This window comes from Semicossyphus pulcher, unplaced genomic scaffold (assembly GCF_022749685.1).
Source record: "Semicossyphus pulcher isolate SPU_LCO1_2020_fin unplaced genomic scaffold, fSemPul1.0.p SCAF_2, whole genome shotgun sequence".
In the NCBI taxonomy this organism is placed as follows: Eukaryota; Metazoa; Chordata; class Actinopteri; order Labriformes; family Labridae; genus Semicossyphus; species Semicossyphus pulcher.
In genome coordinates, this window is record NW_027211693.1 from 6,868,680 (window position 1) to 6,887,597 (window position 18,918).

The 18,918-nt window shown below is 41.6% G+C and overlaps 1 protein-coding gene across 1 annotated transcript in view; it reads right to left on the bottom strand.

The window, feature by feature from the left end:
• The window catches only part of LOC138598296 (polycomb group RING finger protein 3), a 68,242-nt gene that overhangs the window by 29,057 nt on the left and 20,267 nt on the right, over nt 1-18,918 (bottom strand). Inside the window, exons 2-3 of the mRNA XM_069670054.1 lie at nt 10,942-11,051; nt 5,261-5,378 (exon numbers count right to left, since the gene is read on the bottom strand). Of these exons, the coding sequence (XP_069526155.1) occupies nt 5,261-5,378; nt 10,942-10,956 (133 nt within the window). The 5' untranslated portion in view covers nt 10,957-11,051. The remainder of the gene's footprint in view (nt 1-5,260; nt 5,379-10,941; nt 11,052-18,918) is intronic.

Consider the following 18,918-nt stretch of genomic DNA (forward strand, 5'->3'; position numbering starts at 1 on the left):
TTATCTGACCAGCAGTCACATCCTGGGATATTCAATTTAAATAATTATTAACAGGAAAAAAAACCAAATTATCTCATTTAAGAGGCTGGAAGCAGGGATATTTAGATTTGTTTCCTCATCAATACACTGATTAATCATCTACACAGTGAAAGAAATAAAGCAGTTAGAGGGTTGACTTGGCAAATCTGCAGAAAGACACCAGTACTGATATAATGAAAGCTCACTCCAAAGCAATGGTTTCTGACGATTGATGAATACTCTCATATTAAAAGTGGTGCTTAAACATAAATAACTTGACGTTTCACCTTAGCAAACCTTCTTGTGCACAAAGCACGACATATTTTTCTGTGATGCACTGTTCAAAGGCCTCCATCACATCCATCCCCGCCTGCCGTTTTTTATCTCAGTCTCTGTTTTATTGCAGCGGAGCTCCGTCTGTCGGAGCAGCTGCAATGGTGACGTGATGAGAATCTCTTCTTTGTCTCTCCAACAGTGGAGCTCTCCTTCTTTTTTTTTTTAAAGTGAGAGGGAGAATCAGAGCATCTCGACTAGACGGACACAATAGCGCTCATCTATGGTGGAAGAGCGCCCTCTAGTGGAGAGACGAGGTGTCACACCGTCTGGGTTTGTCTAAGAGAAGTTGATTGTCCTTTCTTAACGCTGCAGGCTCTTCTTTCAATTTAGCTATTTGGCTCTGAATGTTGTTTTGGGCAAATTAGAACTGCTTCATGCTGCACATATTAGCATGTAGTTAGATTTCATATATTTATGAAGAATAACTTTAGGATTTGTCTGGAACCTTTCCAAAACAATTAAATTAAAACCAGAAAAGCCAGAAAAGAGAGCAAACGATTGGTCCACTCTCCAGTTTGATCTGATTATTCTCACCGACCTGAATGCACTGCACCAGGAATAACTGTGTCAAGTTCGATTAAACAGCTCCGCACACAGCGGGGGGTCAGAAAGCCTTGCAGCTCTAAATCCTCAGTCCACTTTCAATACTCTGCAGAATCATGATTTCACAAAAGGAACATGGTACTCTTCGAGCACCCAGTTTCAGCTAAACTGTGAGTATTAAAGGGTATTTAAGGTCGCAAATGAGGTAATCAGGCCGAGGCTCAACTCAGAGACTCCTTAAGCCTTCAAACACTCATCCAGGTCGTACCGCTTGTAATGCAGAAGCCTTCATCTGCAGCTGATCAACAACCTCAAGAGTAACCTGAACAAGCACATGAAGAAATACTGAAAACTAAGAGGCCTCACTGGCAGAACAGGAAGTATCAGGCAAGATGGACGATGGATCTAAGAGGAAGCGCCGCTATAAAACTTGTTGTTTCGCAAGAGGCAGTGAAAAGTGCAAACAAGCCCTCAGACGGGCTACAGCTGCTTTTTACATTTCATCTATAAATCGAAACTACTTCGAGAATAACTTCACATCTGTTTCACAGGACAGGTGCGAAGGAGAGGGAAAAAACGTCAACATTTTGGGGGCTTTTTTCTTTCCTAGGATTAGGGCTGGGTTTTCGTTTCGAATCGATTCTCATTTGAATGACCCAGTATCAATTAATAAATCCCGAGATCGATCTTTAAAAATATGTGTTAAAACGTGTCTGATCACTCACGTTTCTGAGCGCTCCTGAACGCAGCACCACTCAGCGCATCCCCCTGAAATACTGATTTTTGCACTGATGTTTATGTTACTCTCGAGTGTATTTTCGGCATGTTGTTATACAGTGTGCCTTTCCCCATAACTCTGAGTCTCATGTGGTTTTGTTCTTCGCGCTATGAGATCTCGTGGCCAAATCTCACGCAAGTTGAACCCCAGTTTATTTAATCAAAACCTAGAGCCAGATGTACCGACTAAAAATCTGAACTGGGAAAAAAGTTAATCAGCTGTCTAATTCATAAAATTGTTAATATTGTGTTGCTGCTGTGTGTTTGTCATGTTAAATAAAAAGTACATGATGTAACATCCTTGGGGTCAATTGTTATTGTAAACAAATAATGCATTGATATTGTAACTGAAATACCCCGAACCAAATCGGTATTGAATCGGAAATCTAATCAAATCGGGACCTTGGGAATCAGAATCCAATCGAATTGAGAAATCCTGATTGATAACCAGCTCTAACTAGGATGACTAATTCTAAATAACTATACTATTGTAACAATTAAATTATTAATGAACTATTCCGGTTTCATGACTTACTGTCATGTGGTTGGAATATAGCTCTTTGGCACCTTAATTGTTTCCTTTAAATTGAATTTTTGAATTGATCATTTGTTATGGAACGTGTCTTTAACATTATGTTTGCAGTCAGGAGGCTGATGTTGGTGATTTATTAATTTGTTTATTAGTTTACTTATTGTGATCAAACATGCAGCCACTCCCTACATAAGTTGGCCAGCCCCTGTTCACAAACTGTTTGCCCGATGATGGTCGAGAACCGAAACGTTGCAAGCAAATAGATGTGTTTTCTGCAAGTTGGAGAGTGTGCGGGAGTTTATCTGCAATCCAAACAACCTGCCTCTAAAAAGTGATGCAAATCTAATTACAAAACAGTTATCTTTAAGTTATGCTGCACACCGAAGGATCTTCAGACATGACAACTGATTTTACAGATTTTTATTTATTTTATTGGCCTTTCCTTAATACATAAACACTGGGATAAAGTCATCTGTGCTTTTGCTCCATCACTCCTATACTATTGTAATGCCCTTACCAAAGTTTGATGCTCCTCAGGAACACTGTCTTTTAATTCTGACACAAAACCAGAGGCACGTTATTAAAAGTTATTTTCTTTGCCTTTTTCTTGATATTAAAGCTTCAAAGTTTTGGCTGGGTTTCATTTGTTTATACACTTTTGTGTGTATCAAGCTTTAGAAGCTACAAACGTCTTTTTAGAAGCGAGGAATAAAAGAGGAACATAAATGAAACGAAAAAAATGTTTCATCTTTAAAGATGTTTGGACCTCAAAACACAGAAGCACTTCTGAATCACTTGAACAGGCTTCAATAACTCACTCTATAAACAAACTGGCAGCTGATTCGAGTTTTAAAACCCATCAAGACCTTTAACTGTTATTTTCATTTCCCAAATAAAGTTTATTGAATGTTTCATTTTTAAAAACAGAAAATAGGCCGCTGTGTGCTCCATCAGACTTGACTACAACTGAAGTTCAGGAAGTGTTTTTTGATTTCCTCTTTAAATAATTTTGGATTTCTGTTTGTTTCTTTTTTAAAACACACACACTTAAAACACAAACAACTGAACAAATAATCAGCCGAAGGTGAAACTACGGATTTTATACTTTGCATCAGGCGTAAAAAAAACAACTGTAGAAATCTAATTGAGCTGCTTTGTGATGAAACAGGATTTTAACTTTTAAAACACGTCTTCAAGAATCAAATGAAACCCAATTAAAGTCGGTCGTTTACGTCTTCTGTTCAAGATTTTGTTTCTGTGACAATAGAACAAAAACTGTTACAGCTCAGTAATCTTTGTTGAGACTTTGCACACACGTATACAGCTCCGGACAAAATCAAGAGACCACTCCAAATGTTCCTTAAATCAGTATCTCAAGCATCAAGAGGAAGATGGATGGTCACAAGCCATCGAACAATACCGAGCTGCTCCAAGAGCGGCCTAACGTCACGGACAGCACCGTGACAGACTGGAGGAGAGCATGCAGAGATGCATGAACGCTGTGATTAGAAACCAGGTTATTCCACCAGAGATTGATCTGTGAACTCTTCCTGAGTTAAAACATTCTGTTGTTTAAACATGAACTTGTTTTCTTTATTACTCGAGCTCCGTGGTTTCTTAACCAGTCGTCATTTTCTGCACATAAAAGACCTCAATGAGAATATTTGATTTGGAAGTAGAGAGAAATTTTGTTTACAATAAAACAAAAGTTAATTTTACACAAACCTATAAATAAAAGAACCAGAGAAAAACATATTTTTGCAGTGATCTCTTAATTTTGTCCAGAACTGTACATGTAGAAAACATGAAAATCACCAATAAAAGAAGGATTAAACTTTATATTGCGTATAAATATCTCGACCTTGTAGAGGATGTTTGTGCAACAGTTAAGAGTCCTTAAATATTCAACACAAGCCAAACACGTGATCTCAGACGTTATTTAAGGACACGACTTTAAAGTGATTTGTTTGACTTACATTTTATGTCAGTGTATTTTCAGAACTCAAAGAGCTGTAAGTTGTATGCACTGTAAGAGCTAAATTGACGGTTTCTTTTGCAATCATTGTATTGTATTTGTTCCTGTTCATACTGTGGGTGTCGCTGTGCTGCTACAGCTGATCACCGTCTAGGTCAGGTGCGTGATCCCGGTTTTGGACCACTATACCGCAAAGCCACTTTGGAGTTGGTTTGATTTTCTTTGTCACAGACTTTATTCATTTGGATGCACTAAGGGATTAAATGAATAAAGGGTTTTACTGCAGTCTGGTTTGGCTGTCTGTGTTTCTATAAAACCCAAACAGGCATCTTTTTACTGTTAAAGACAAACCATGGTGAAGCACGTCAGCCAGGTCACTCCTGGATCAGCCACCTCACAGCCTCTGTATTAGACTGAGCTCGTTTTACATGCAGAATGACGCCTGACAATTTGACCAGATCGTATAATGAGTGTCAGTGATGGTACAACCAGACTTTATTATCCTACTTTATTACAAACACTTCAGTAATGAAGCACTGTGTGAATGGGAGACGACATCCTCTCACCTTCTTATGAGGGATAATAGATGTGCAGATTATGTGCTGCTGACAGTTTGAAGCAGTGTGCGTTCACTTCAGGTTTAAAGGCACTGACTCACATTTTAATAAACTATCGTAGAGGTTTGTTTAAAGGTGATATTGTGCTTTAAACGTATAAAGAGAAACGTATGGGTTTGAGGTGCCTGAAAGCTCCCTCCAACCAACCAACAGACACATCAGGCACTTTATAGCTGGTGGTGTGACAGACGACACAGACTGAAGGCAGTGCTGTAAGCTAAAACATTGATAGAGACAGAGCTGCCTGGGTCACACAGGCATCACTCTGCCTCTAGGATTCTTCCCATCAGGGATAAATCCTGAAGGCAACACCTTTTGAGCCAGCAAACCCCCCTGGAGAAAAACAGCCAATGTGTCGAATAAACAAAGAGAAAAAGAGGGGAAGCCAGCCAGACATAAACAAGAGCAGAAAGAGAAGGAGAAAGACAGGAGAGGGGAGTCAGTGCATGAGGAGGGACCTACATGTATGTAAGCACTCGGTGACGGTGGTGGCGTCGATCAGGTAGCCCTCACACAGACGACATGTGATGTGGGCATTGATGTGACACAGCTTTATCTTCCTCGTCAGCATGTCGGGGTTCTGCAGGAAGAAGAAGACAAAATTAATGATTAAAGCCGAGAATAGAAATTCCGTTAGGCCCCGTGTCCACATAACGCCTTTTTCTGCGTCTTTTTGCAATTGTTCCCAATGAGGACTTTTTTCAGAGCGCTCCGCCTATTTTGTGCGGCCGCTCCGAACGCTTCGAGTTGAAAATCTTGGAACTTTTCACAATGGCGCTGGTGTCATCACCACCGCTTTTTTTCGGGAAACCAATCACATGGGGCGCCACTCGTCACCAAACAAGGAGGAGCAAGTTGTTTTGGCCGTTTGCTGCACGATATGACAAACAAACAGTATCACAATATGACAAACAAACAGTATCACAATATGACAAACAAACAGTATCACAATATGACAAACAAACAGTATCACAATAGAGGCCGAAAAGCCCATGTGTGGGAGCAGATCAGCCGGACACTGAATGGTGCTAGTTAGTGTTGTGCTTTTATCGGCCAGGTGTTGTAAGCTTGTTTTAGCTTGTTGCTAGCTATGTACCTGTGCACAGCGTTTTTTTCTCTCACCGCACAAGCGCTTCATCCCGGCGCTCCCCAGCGCCCTGCATGCACTTAAAGGCCAGAAAAAGGTGCAATGTGGACACAGGGCCTTACTCAAACTACGTGAGGTAAACTTTGACTGGGATCCTTTGAGTACCAGGGGAATCCCTTCGCTCAAAGGTTTTAGTCCCTGGATCCACTAATCTGCCCCACCAGTCAGTGGGCATCACCATGTCCCACTTCCTGCTCTCTCACTGTGCTGTCAGTTGTTGCTGTAGTTAAATTGCTGAAGCACAAGTTGCATAATGCATAAAGTTGCATTGAATATTGTTTAACATCAAAAACCAGGAAATGCAGATTAGGGCTGCACAATAAATCACAATCTTTATTGCAAAAGTCGTAATTCATCACAATGAATAAGAAAAAATATTTTACATAAACAAGCCATGCTTTTTCACTCTGCATGTGAAAACTGTCCCTATTGGCTGGAGCCCGGGGCCACGCTTTCACTCCATATGGATGCGATCGGATGAAGAACAAGCTAGCTTCAGCTACACTCAGTTTAACTTGTTACAATTCATTGGTGGAAAAAAAACTGCTGTTTGGATTTATTTTAAATTAATTGGTTGTAAACACAGGCAGTGTGTTAAACATGCAGAACAGCAGATACACATAAAAAGAGTTAGAGCTAATGTTTTCTCATGTCATGTAGGCCTAACACAGATTGTGCTTATGTCAAGATACGAGAAGAAATACACTGTCCCTGCATAGAGCTGCATTCAGTTAATACAATATGTTTGCACTGTATAAGATACAAGCACACATAATGTGACGGCCCCACTACAAATATCCAGCTGCAGATTAAAAGTATTTGCAAGACAAAACTGTTTTAGTCCTACCCGAGTTTAACGTGGGCAAGAAGAGTAACAGCAGTGGCACTTTAACCTTGCAGACGTCAGCATGCAGGAGCGACTGTTTCTAGAAGTGTGACATCCGTATCACCTTCATTCAAGGTGGGAATTTTAAGGTTGTTTCAATAGCTGCTCCTGCTGCTGTTTGCACGTGTCTTTTTTTGATTTTTAAGTGACTTATTAGGTTACTGTGTGCTTATACGTTAAACACAGACAAAGCAGGAAATGTATGCACACAGGGTCGTAAGATAAATCCTTTATTCTGGATGTAAATCAGTACAGAAGGCCATACGTGTTCTCCAAACATACGTCGCTGCCTCTGAGCACAAAAAAAATGAGCCACTTTTATGAGGTCCTTCACCACCAAACCATTGACCCATAATAGCCACTAAAAAAATAAAACGGCATGTAACAAACCCATAATAACATAAGGGAACACTGTGCTCGATGTCACTGCAGCATTTTATGACCGCCGGCTTTGCTCAAATGTTTTCTGTCTGGTCTTATTGCACCCAAGGAAGTTGTTATGATTACTGCCACCCTGCCAAACACAGTTACTGTACGTCCTGTGTTTTCACCTCCTGATGGTGAAGAAGAAAGCCGGCACCATACAGAGTGAGTTACTGAACAGAGTGAACCAACATCAGTCAAACTCCTCAGTTCAGCATGTAGCTGCATGGTCACAGTGAAGGCAGTCTCACAGGCAGAGCTGGTGATTCATCCTCGAAAAGATGTACATGAGAATGATGTTGAGAGCAGTGATTTTCATTACAGAAGTGTGTTGAGTAACTGAATGACTAACTGTGGTTTCACCCCGTGAGTAGCATCTTCAACACGTCACTGGGACTCCTCTCTGAGTGTGGTAACCGGGACACTCAGCTGGTGTGCGTTCTAGTTTCTGCGTGTCCTTATTTCCACTACTTATGTTATTTCAATCTGTTTATTTTATTATAATTATTGATTTCAAAGTGATTTTGTTTTACAGATAAGGTACCTGATTCTTTAAAGCGTTCAGAAGCAGGGTTTGGTATCATTCACATTTGAAACGGATCCCTGCATCCAACTTTGTTCTCTGTTTAACAGCAAAAATGTGAATTCAGTTGTAAAATAATACCCCACACTTCTCAATTTAAACATTATTATTCAATACTAATATTTTGCCATTTATATATTTAATAAAACCCCTCCCTCTGCCCTCTAAAATCTGTAAAAGTCTGTTAAATCTCCGGCCTATCCCTCCAAAAACCAAGAAGTCTCATCAGCAGGATTATCTAAATTGGGTTGGGAAAAATAGTAAAACATCTTGAGGCCACTTTAGATAACCACATAGTTACATATCGGTTTCTGCATTCAATTGCCACAATGTGCTCACAGCTTCAAGAGTACAAGTGAGCAATTTTGCCCTGGGGTTTGCCTCTCAGGCTACATACAGGCCTTACAGTGTGATGATGGAGGAAGATATGTAGACACTACTTACTGCTGACAATTGTTTTTAATGAAAAGAAACCAGAGCTAAGGATTTATAAAGGTAAAGGACACGGAGACGACAGTAAAAAAAAATATTACTTAACTGAGTAGAATCACCACATGTAAAATGTAAAAATCACAAGCACACTAAACACAACCAGAGACGCTCTATTAAACATTTCATTGACCAAATCATCCCAGGGTAGAAGGTAGAAATGCCTTAAAATGCCGTGTAAATTTCAGGTCCATAAGTCGATGGTTAATGTAAGTTGTTGATTGGTTTACTGAAGCCACTTTCCCACTGGTCAAAAAACCCGCTAACACCTGGCTCTTTTGCTCAGTGGGAAAGGCTGCAATCGGCATTCAGACCCGGGTCAACTGACTCTGCAGTAGACCCCGATAATCATCGCCTCGGCTCAGATCGGCATTGATGGGAACACAAAACCTGTGTCAACGCTAATCTCCGCCCCCTTTCCAGCACGATGCTGTGCTCCGTCTGTAACTTCTGCAACTCCACTTCATCTCAGCTACATATTCCGCCCGTCTCCCTCCGAGCAGCACTCGAACATCGTTCCAAATTTGTCGGCGCCGTGTTTGATGAATAGACTGAATGAGTAAGACCTAACCACCGTAACATCTTCACTGTTTACTAACCCTGTCTCCGGCGCGTTTGTGACGTCAGACGGTGACACCGCAGAAAAGCAGGATACTCCACTGGCAATGGGAAAAGAGAGATCTATACGCGGATATTCCCGGGTCTGAAAAACCCGTGTCAACATGCTGATTTCAGTGGGAAAAGGGTATCATCACATCAAACTGTTGTGCTCGGCTAACTGACAGACATTTTTATTAGGTAGATCCTACAGAGAATATCTGCTCATCATATCTGCTCATCACTGGCAGGGATAACTTTTAAAAAAACGAGAATGCCTGCGCTGCATTTTAAAGAGAAGTTCTCCTGATGAAAGCAGAGACGCCCTGAGGAGACTGCTCTGCTGTCAGGCTCCACTCTTGACTCGTTTTTATGTTAAAGACATCTTTATGTCAGAACGCATGCTCGTTTTATTTCTTGTTCCTGTCAAATCTAACTGCTCTGAACCTGACTGCTTCTGTCTCCTGCATCCGTCAAATCAACTCAACCACCAACAGTTTGATTTTCAAGTCTTTAAAGCAGCTTTTTCGCTCTGTGCCTTTGGAGGACGCTATCTGCTTCTCCAATGGGCTCTGGAAAACCTCCGCCAGACTACGTAAAACGTGTCATCTGGCGGAGGCTAGGGAGCTCGCTAAACTACACTTCCTGAATCTAGGACGCCCGCCTCCGATCATGTCTCGTTCAAAATCGTCAGGTTTGAAATGTGTATATATATATATATTCGGTGTATTCTTGTTGTATTTCACATTCTGTACCACTCTGAGCCGTTGCCTGCAGCGAAAACGGTAGTATTTCACTCCAGCGTCTCTATCCGTTCCTTTCAGAGGGAAGGGCGCAATGCACACTGGGTGTTGTAGGAATGTAGAATGGGCGAAACCACAAGCTGTTTGTACAACTTTCTCCAGAGCTATGGCACCAATTTCAAATATTATTACTTCTATCGATTACAGAGAACACCAGCTTTGACTGGCAGTGGCTTTTTCCAGGGGCAAATTGCTCTTTTAATGTAAGATGCTTTTTTATTTTATCAGTAACAGCTGTAACATCCATTTCTTCAAAGCCACCAGACTCTATGACAAATACAGCAATTTAACTTTGCAGAACGTAGGTGAATGTGGTCTATCTCTGCCTGCATAGGTTTGTTTCTTTGTGAAACAGTTGGTGTTAAAAATCTTTATTTTAGATTCGACAAAATATTGGTGAAAAAAACAGCCAATCAAGGCATCAGAAAACAGTTGACTCCTGTCTTCTGCAAGGTCAAATGAAACCTTTAATCAATGGACTTTTTGCCGCTTTAAGGAGAGCAGCTGTTCATCACTTCAAAAGGGATATTACTTTAGTGAAAAGGTACTATTTCTGCAGGGATTCTTTCAGTGATGTTGTTAGACAGGTTTAACAGCAACCTGAGCCTGTCTGTGGCAAAAACAAGGATTTGAAGTGCACATTTTTTGATCAGGATCATTTGCTTGCAAGGATTACAGCCATTCACAAATGCCAGCTGAAGCAATATACTGGAGCGATGCCAAAACAGTTTGGACTTCATCAGTCATTAAGAGACAAAAATATCCCTAAATAAACAATACAACTGTGTCTCTATTTCTGGACTGGAAGTAAAACAGTAACTGACTAATCAGGCTGACAAACTAACAGACTACAACAGCAAACAGTCGCTGCCAAATCCTCAGCCAGCCTCCACTCACTACCAGAGCCACTAATGGCTGGTTGTGTCTGGTGCGTTAGACACCGAGAAAGCTGACATCCATCATTTAGAGGCTCCAACCTGTTATTAAACTCTCACTGAATGCTCAAAGAGTGAAAGTGTCTGGACACTGAAATAGATAAGAAGCTCAAGACAGATTGGACAAGAGCAACAACACAGTATCGACCCAAGTCCATTAAATGTGTAAATCTGTTGGTGACACATTTTCCATTCGTCTTCATGCCTCAGTAAACAAATCAGGAGTTTTCAGAGCTGATAAAGAGACAAAAGTTAAACCACTCAGTGTTGTTTTTCTTACCCCTAATACCGCCATGCGTCGACTGTGGATGGTGCAGCAGCCACGTCTATTCCTGTGGTTGTGCGGCCGACAGTGTTAGCTCCTCATCATGGAGAGCCTCTCATTGGAGCCTGAAACAGAAGAGACAGAAGCAGGTGTTAAAAGAGTCACTCTGAACACCTGAGGGAAAAGAATGGGGCTTGACAATATCCAAATATAGTACGAAATCATAATATAAGCTGTTAAGCTTTAAAGGAAAATTACAACATTTCGGGAAAGATGCTTATTCGCTTCTTCGTCCACCGTTAGATATGAATTCTGTTAAGTATATGAAGCTTCCAGCAGCAGGTTAGCATATCTTAGCATGAAGATGAGGAACAGGAGGAAACAGATAGTCGGGTTCTGTCAAAATCTGCCAACTGCTACTCCAAAGTTCAAGACGCTCAACTTAATCCAGCAATGAGCAAGCACTCGGCAACGGTGACCTTCATGGGTGTTTTGCACGGTGCAGGTGTAGACGGGAAATTTGCATGAAGGTAACGCAACCAACGTGGAGGATAACGTGGAACAGATTCTAAACAGGAGGACACCAGCAAAGAAAACACGATGTACCAATTTCTATTTAACCACATTTATTATTTTTATTATCTCTATGCATATCTAATATAGTATATTATTATTATAGTATTCATTCATACTTATATTCCTACATATTTATCCCCTAATCCATACTGTGCACCCAGCCAACCACATGATGTAAAAGAAACGTGATTCAACAATCTAAGCCTCCTTCTTCCATCGCTCCGTGGTCCAGTTCTGATGCTCACATGCCCATTGCGCTTTCCGCAGTGGACAGGGGTCAGCCTGACCTGTCTGCAGCTACGCAGCCCCATGCGCAACAAACTGGGATGCTCTGTGTGATCTGACACCTTTCTATCAGAACCAGCGTCAACTTTTTCAGTAATTTGAGCCTCAGTAGCTCTTCTGTTGGATCGGACCACACGGGCCAGCCTTCACTCCTCACACGCATCAATCAGCCTTGGCTGCCCATGACCCCATCGCCGGTTCACTGGCTTTCCTTCCTTGGACTCTTTTGGTAGGTGTGACCACTGCAGACCGGAAACACCCCACAAGAGCTGCAGTTTTGGAGATGCTCTGACCCAGTCGTCTAGCCATCACAATTTGGCCCTTGTCAAAGTCGCATGCATCCTTACGCTTGCCCATTTTTCCTGTTTCCAACACATCGACTTGTTCACTTGCTGCCTAACATATCCCACCACTGACAGGGGCCACTGCAGCAAGATAAACAATGTTCACTCTCCTTTTAACAATAACTGAAAGGTGTACATAGTTTAGTATATTATTATAGTTATTCTTATATTTTATTGTTTTGTTTTTGTATCTTTTGAGCTGTTAAAATAAATGAATTTCCAGGCTGACTAATGTTCTGGTTTGTTCTGGAAGTTATATCAGTCTTCTCCTCTAACTTGTGCATGGGGAGAAACTGAACAAGCTTATTTCTGAATGTGTTGGACTAAATTTGGTTTGGTTTAACAACCTTAAGAAAGAACGATACCTGCATCTAGTTAATCTGCTTTGGTAACTGGGAGGTATGAATGCTTCACTTCACCACCCACACTGTTTGATTGACAAGCCAAATGCCACAGCGATGAGTGCTTGGCAGAAGAGATCAAACTAAAAGAACATATTCCCACTTAACCGCACAGATTAAATCCTCTACAGCGTTCCTGAAAGTTGTAGCCGTACTCTGCGGAGGTTAACAGATTTCTGTCCTCCTGCCAGCAGCAGTGACTCGTCCTGCCATCACTTTGTGTGATTCATGCTAATTGTAGGAGTCCGACCACTCCAGTCACGATGAGAGGGAACGCCAGGCGAACACCCGCCGACGTTTTATCCTCCTCCAAACACACATACACGCAGTTTTAGAAAAAACACAGCCTTTAAAGTCTCCGGTGACAGCGGTGAGTCTGCCAGCCTGCCTCCGTCTGCTCATCAGACCGTGAAATTAGCCCAGTTAGACGACAGAGATGAAATGTGTGCAGGGCTGCTGAGGACACACACACTGTACAGCTGCCTGTTACACAGCCGTCACACGCCGATGAGCTTCACACAGATGTTATCGTCACATGACGCCCGGCGACTGCTCCGTGATGTAATGTTGTATTTGCGACTGCCTCGGTGGGGTTGACTTGAGGTCATGTTCACACCCAGTATATCTAAAGCTACCTCAGGTGTTCCTCCTCCTTTGTCTTGTTTTCTTAAAACATAAACAGTCTGTAATTACAGCATAAAACAAACCCATCATATTAGAGGCTGTGGGGGAAGAGGAGGCTTTTGGCATCAGATATAAAGCAGTTATTTATGTTGAAGAAGCTCAACATGCCGGCTAGTGCTGCAAATAACAATTAGTTTTATTATCAAGTGATTTGTCAATTATTTTTCCCAACACAACGATTAAAATGTGATCTACAAAATGTCAAAATCATTGTCCAACTCAGAGTCCAAAACCCTGGAGACCCAATCAATTGGTTAAAGAAGCAAATTTAATGTAAAATAATAGTAAAACCATCCGGACACATTCCTCAAACTCTCTAAATAAGCTACACTATAAAGCCTAAACACCTAAATATGACACCCATGAGGTCATTAACATGTCAATCAGGCTGACATGCAGCTATAAAGCCTCCGCTTCCCCGCAAGATCTACACATGGCTGCAGGAATGTGCTTCCACTCAGACACAAGCTTTAAGCAGTGTCCTCATGTGTCCTCATGTTAACTGTGGCTGATTCCCAGAGAGTTCGATCATTATATGGTCCTTTTACGCAGCAGCACATTAAAAGGAGATTGTTAAACGTGTTCGCGATTACTGGCAATACTGCTTCTGATTAAGGCGAGGGGTGGCGCCCGCGCAGAGGATGCAGCAGGAAGGAAGAGGACACGAGTGTTTTTGCATTAATATTAATGCAAGATGTTTTCAGATGTATCCTCAAAAGCCAACAAAGACAATGAAAAGCGATGTACACGCAAATCGAAAAGAGTACAAAGCAGCTTCCATCTGCGCACCGTCACATCATCGACATGTCCCCTAAGTTCAGATTTCCAGTGTTTAAAACGGGCTTTAAAGAGGTCCAACACTGATATTTGGGAATGACGTCTGGCTTGCCCAAAGACGTTGGATGAGGAGACAAATTAGGGCCACAAAGACCGGAGCATCCACACACTTTTGGCCACGTAATGCACTTTGTTTGCAAGCTTTGAATTATAATATGACTCTTAATAATCCAAATGTGACGGACGGAGAACTACATTCGGTTGCACATTTCCATGTTGTTCTGGTTGCATGTTTGTATTTGGGACTGTGTTAAATCAAACAGTCACAGAGCACATCTTTGCCTTTGAAAACATATTTGTTCACTTCCTGTCGTCTGCAGGAGCGTGGTACTGAGCTTGAACTGCCGTTGGATGACTGGAGGGATCACTGGAGGCAGTGCGTGTATAAAAGATAAAACCTCAGACAACAAACCAGCTCTGAGTTCAGCTCAGTTCAGCACCGAGCTCAGACTGCTGCATTCAGGGTCATTTGAGGATACCGACTATATGAGAGCCGGGAAGCGCACATTAAATAGGCAGCCTGCATCAGCTGGAGAGCTGCAACAGAGAGCCTTCTTTCTCTGTCATACTGGAAATACTCTTATCTCTGTTAACAGTCAAATGTTAAAAAAGCCCTGATGGGCTCGTAATCAAGATGCATCCAACTACAAAGGCGTCCGTCAGTCAGTCTGTCTGTCTGTCTGTCTGTCTGTCTGTCTGGTCTACATAGCATATCTCCAGAACCATTCATTTGATCTACTTCACACTTGGAGGGTGTATTGTTGAGGACCAATGTGCAATGTCCAACTTGGAATTTCAGCCAGATGGTGGCGCTATAACAACCCATTTTTGGCTACAGTCTGTTGCTGTTTTAAAGTTGGCCACTGTCAGAAACAAGATTCAGAGGGTCGGACGTGGTTTAGCTCAGTTGGTAGAGCGGGTGTCCCATGTATAGAGGCCCACTCTCTATTCCCAACATTTCCTGTCTATCTTCAGCTGTCCTGTCAAATAAAGGCAAAAGCCAGAAAACAAAGACTCAGTGGGTCTAGATGAATCCAACAATATTAGCCCAAGTATTTGAGTATAGATCAATTTCATGCAACTTTGTCCAAGTTTATGCAGCTACTTTCACCAAATCTGTTACACAACATCTCTGGACCAAGCTACAAAGCATTACTTACATTGATTTCTGATTATCCTTACAGTTTTGCTACAACTGGCCCACATAGTTTGCTCAAATGGTGTGGGCACAGCTCAAATTAAAAAAAAAATCCATTGGGCCATTACATGGAGCTGTAGCAGCATCAGCTGACTATTCACGAAGGAATATCTCTTTACATAAGTTTGTGTTTATGACTGTATTTCTCATATCTTAATCTTGAACAGTGTCACACTTGGCAGATGTATTGCTCTGGACCACCGAAGAGATATTCTGATATCGATAGCATCGGTATCGGCCACGGATGCTGCCTAACATGAGGTACCAGGTATCGCAGACTAGCTACATCAATCAATGCACTAATCCGATATCATAACTTAGGCCATTAGCCCCAAAAAATCAGTTAGTTTAAGGTCAGTTAGAATGTGTCACAGTGTTGGATGTGAATGGATGTGTTTCCACCAACAATATACATTTTTAATGCACTAGCATCGTAGGGGTGCTCTGCATCTGGCAGTATTTAAGTCTAGGTATCGAAATCTGTATCAGGACGAGAAAACAGTATCAGAACATCCCTCGTTTAAAGGGAAGGCATAGCAGCACACCATAGTTCTCAACAGCAGGCATGTTTTCCTAACAGGTAGGGCTACAAGGTGTACCTGTTGGGAAAACATGCCCCAACAATGCTGCATCGGCGCCTTATGTGGATACGCTCCGAACGGCCACTGAACTAAATTACTGTAGTCGGTATCAGAACTCAATCCCCTGATTTCCAGTCAGTCAATTGTCAACAGTCCCATAAATGACACATAATGATAACAGTATACCAGGTATCACAACAGTTAGACTTCAATGCTGTGCAACCCTGCATGTTACCCTGAATCTGGGAAAAGCTCCAACCTACAGCGTCCACAGCAGCTAACCACACAGATATTATTTGTGTCTTCATTTTGCCAGGGAGGAGGAGGCAATAACTTTTGCTGTGTCTTTTATCCACTTTCAAAGATGCTCCTAAAAATTGTTATCGCTCAGCAACAAGAAGCTTATTTACACCCTGTGTTTGCTTGAATCACCTGGGGCCATACTGTACATTATGTTCATGTATCATCACAGTTAAAGCAACACAAGCTGAGAGAAAGAAGCATGGTTATACCTGTAAATAGTGACTGTTGGCTGATGTATCAACTCTCCACTACTTTAATCTACTTTATTAAAGTCCATAAACGACTTTGGTTGATAGTAAAGTTTAAAGAGGCTCCTGGAGGGAATGTGAAATTAACCCTCATTACTGTTTTTATGATCTTTCCCACTTCTACTTTTGGTCCATGTTAGATAACAGCACATAAATTCAAGCCCAAAGCACAAAGACATTTATCACAGCTATGAAAATACTGCACAATGGTGGAACAGTGGTTCAGCCAACTACACAGCTTAACTCTTAAATAACCAACACGTTCAGATTCTGAAATCTGCAAAAGTGTTGGTTATATAAGCGGAACAACGGGACTTAATTTAAACATTTACACACATTAGGGTTGCAACTAGGGATGCACGATATTGGATTTTTGCCGATATACCAATATTTTACAACTCATTTAACCGATTACCGATACCGATATTTTTAGATAGTTTGTAGTGTTGAAAGACTTTGCCTTGGCTCCTCCTCGCATCACCGAAGCTGAGCAGTCACTGCAAATAGCAGTTTTGCTCTCTATTTCAGACACTTTGAAAAACTTCCACACCACGAACATTTTGGCTTCTAACTCTCTCATGCTGCAGGTAGACACACGTGACGTCATCACGCTGCGCCGCGCAGGTCTTCTTCGTGCCGGGGACATTGCGCCGAGTACGGGCATCTAATCAAGTATGCAGCAGCACATTATTTTAACGGTTAATTATATCAGCGGATATCGGCGTGTTGGCTGAAATCAGATAGTTCATTTTTAAGCCAATATCGGCCGATACCGATAACATGCCGATATTATCGTGCATCCCTAGTTGCAACTAACAATAATTGTCATTGCAAATATTGTCATGTCTCCCCCCCTCAATCTCCCAAAACATTTCTCTTAAAGCGAACAGTAGCTATCCTCAGGTGGCGTAAATGGTGGGGTCCAAAAGTGGTCGATTTCCTTTTTAATCATTTAGTCAAAGCAATATGGAGAAAGAGTGGGAATGTCCGGCGAGAGCTTCAAATGTCTTGTTTTGTCCAACCAGCAATCCTAAAACCTGAGAATATTCAGTTTACAAATGGACTAGAGAAACCAGCTCGCATAAAAGAATAATGGCTTTTTTCCATAATGCTCATTTGCTAATGCTCATTTTCTGTGGACTAACCGATTCAAATTCAGATTTAACGCCTCTATTAAAATCTAATCAGGCAGATAACGAATTTCAACAACAATTTACCTTCAGAAATCTTGTCTTCTACGATGAAGTGCTAAAGTTAGTTCAAAGTAAAGGTAACTGCTGGCCTGTTTTTCAGGCTGTAGTGATTCACGATGACACTGTGGGTTCATCATCACGCATCATCCTCCCACTGAAACCTGCCAAGCAGCAACTGCTACCCACAAAAAAACACCCTCACACACTCTCCATTCACAGACAGAAACCAGCCGCTCTGGTTTTATCAATCAAGTCCTACCACCAGCAACAACCGCAAATATCACAACACAGCTGCCTTATTTTCTGGTGTCTTTTCCGCATTACAGCCACAGCAGAACCACCTGTTATGATGCATAGCTGAAGTCGAAATTAGAACGACTGCTGCACAATTTAACTCCTCAGAAATGGTTGCTTGTAATGCTGCTGAAAGGGAAATTGTTGCACCAGCCACTCTTGATAATAGGATCAGCTGAATGCCTTAAATATTTAAAACATTTTGAGGGTTTATTTCGTTCTTGGTGGCCTTACGTAAGCAGAGTGTAGCTGCCTCGGTGTCAGGAGAGCAGAAATAGCAGCGCAGGTTGAGGGGGAAGGGTTCAGTGGTCTAACTGTTTCAGGGTGAGAGGTCAGTTTCCCTTTTGGATCCCTGAGAGGTGCAAACTGTTCATATCGCATGACATCTCTACGTGGTGGGTTAAAGGTTAATACACTGCCAAGCACGATTTTACACCACATGATAATACATTTTATGTTTTTATTTTAGCTGGCAAGCTTAAGTTCAAAAGTGCTGAATAAACAGTGTAAATTTTAACAGGTAAAAGGTGGTGTCCTATGAAACAAACTAATACACAATCTTTGTTCAGCGCAGGGAAAGCTCCCAATGAGTCAAAGTGGATGTCAGCTCTCACTTTAGAAATATTTACCGTTCAGGAGGAAAAGCCATTTTATTTACAAGCATATATTCCCCTGTTGCAATGTTTAAATTGCCATCAGCAGTACATAATATCAGCCTGAATCCTGTGCTTAGATTGTGGAGAACTGTGGCTGTTATCACGAGGCAAAAGTCCAAAAGAGTTCAGAAAGAGAAACATATTTGTGCACAGGCCAGAGATGCTCATTAGGATAGTGTACGAGTTTTTAAACATTAATAATTTACCTTCTATAAAAGTTAGTAACCAAAAGCTGTGCCTTCTAATACCGTCTGCTTTCTTTAATGCAACTGAAACTGTACTTCGGAGACCTGCAATTTGGGATGAAACTGAAGATAATTTCCATTGTCAATGAATCTGTCAATTAGGTCAAATAGTTTAGAGTTTAAAATGTTACATTAGAGTGGAAGAGT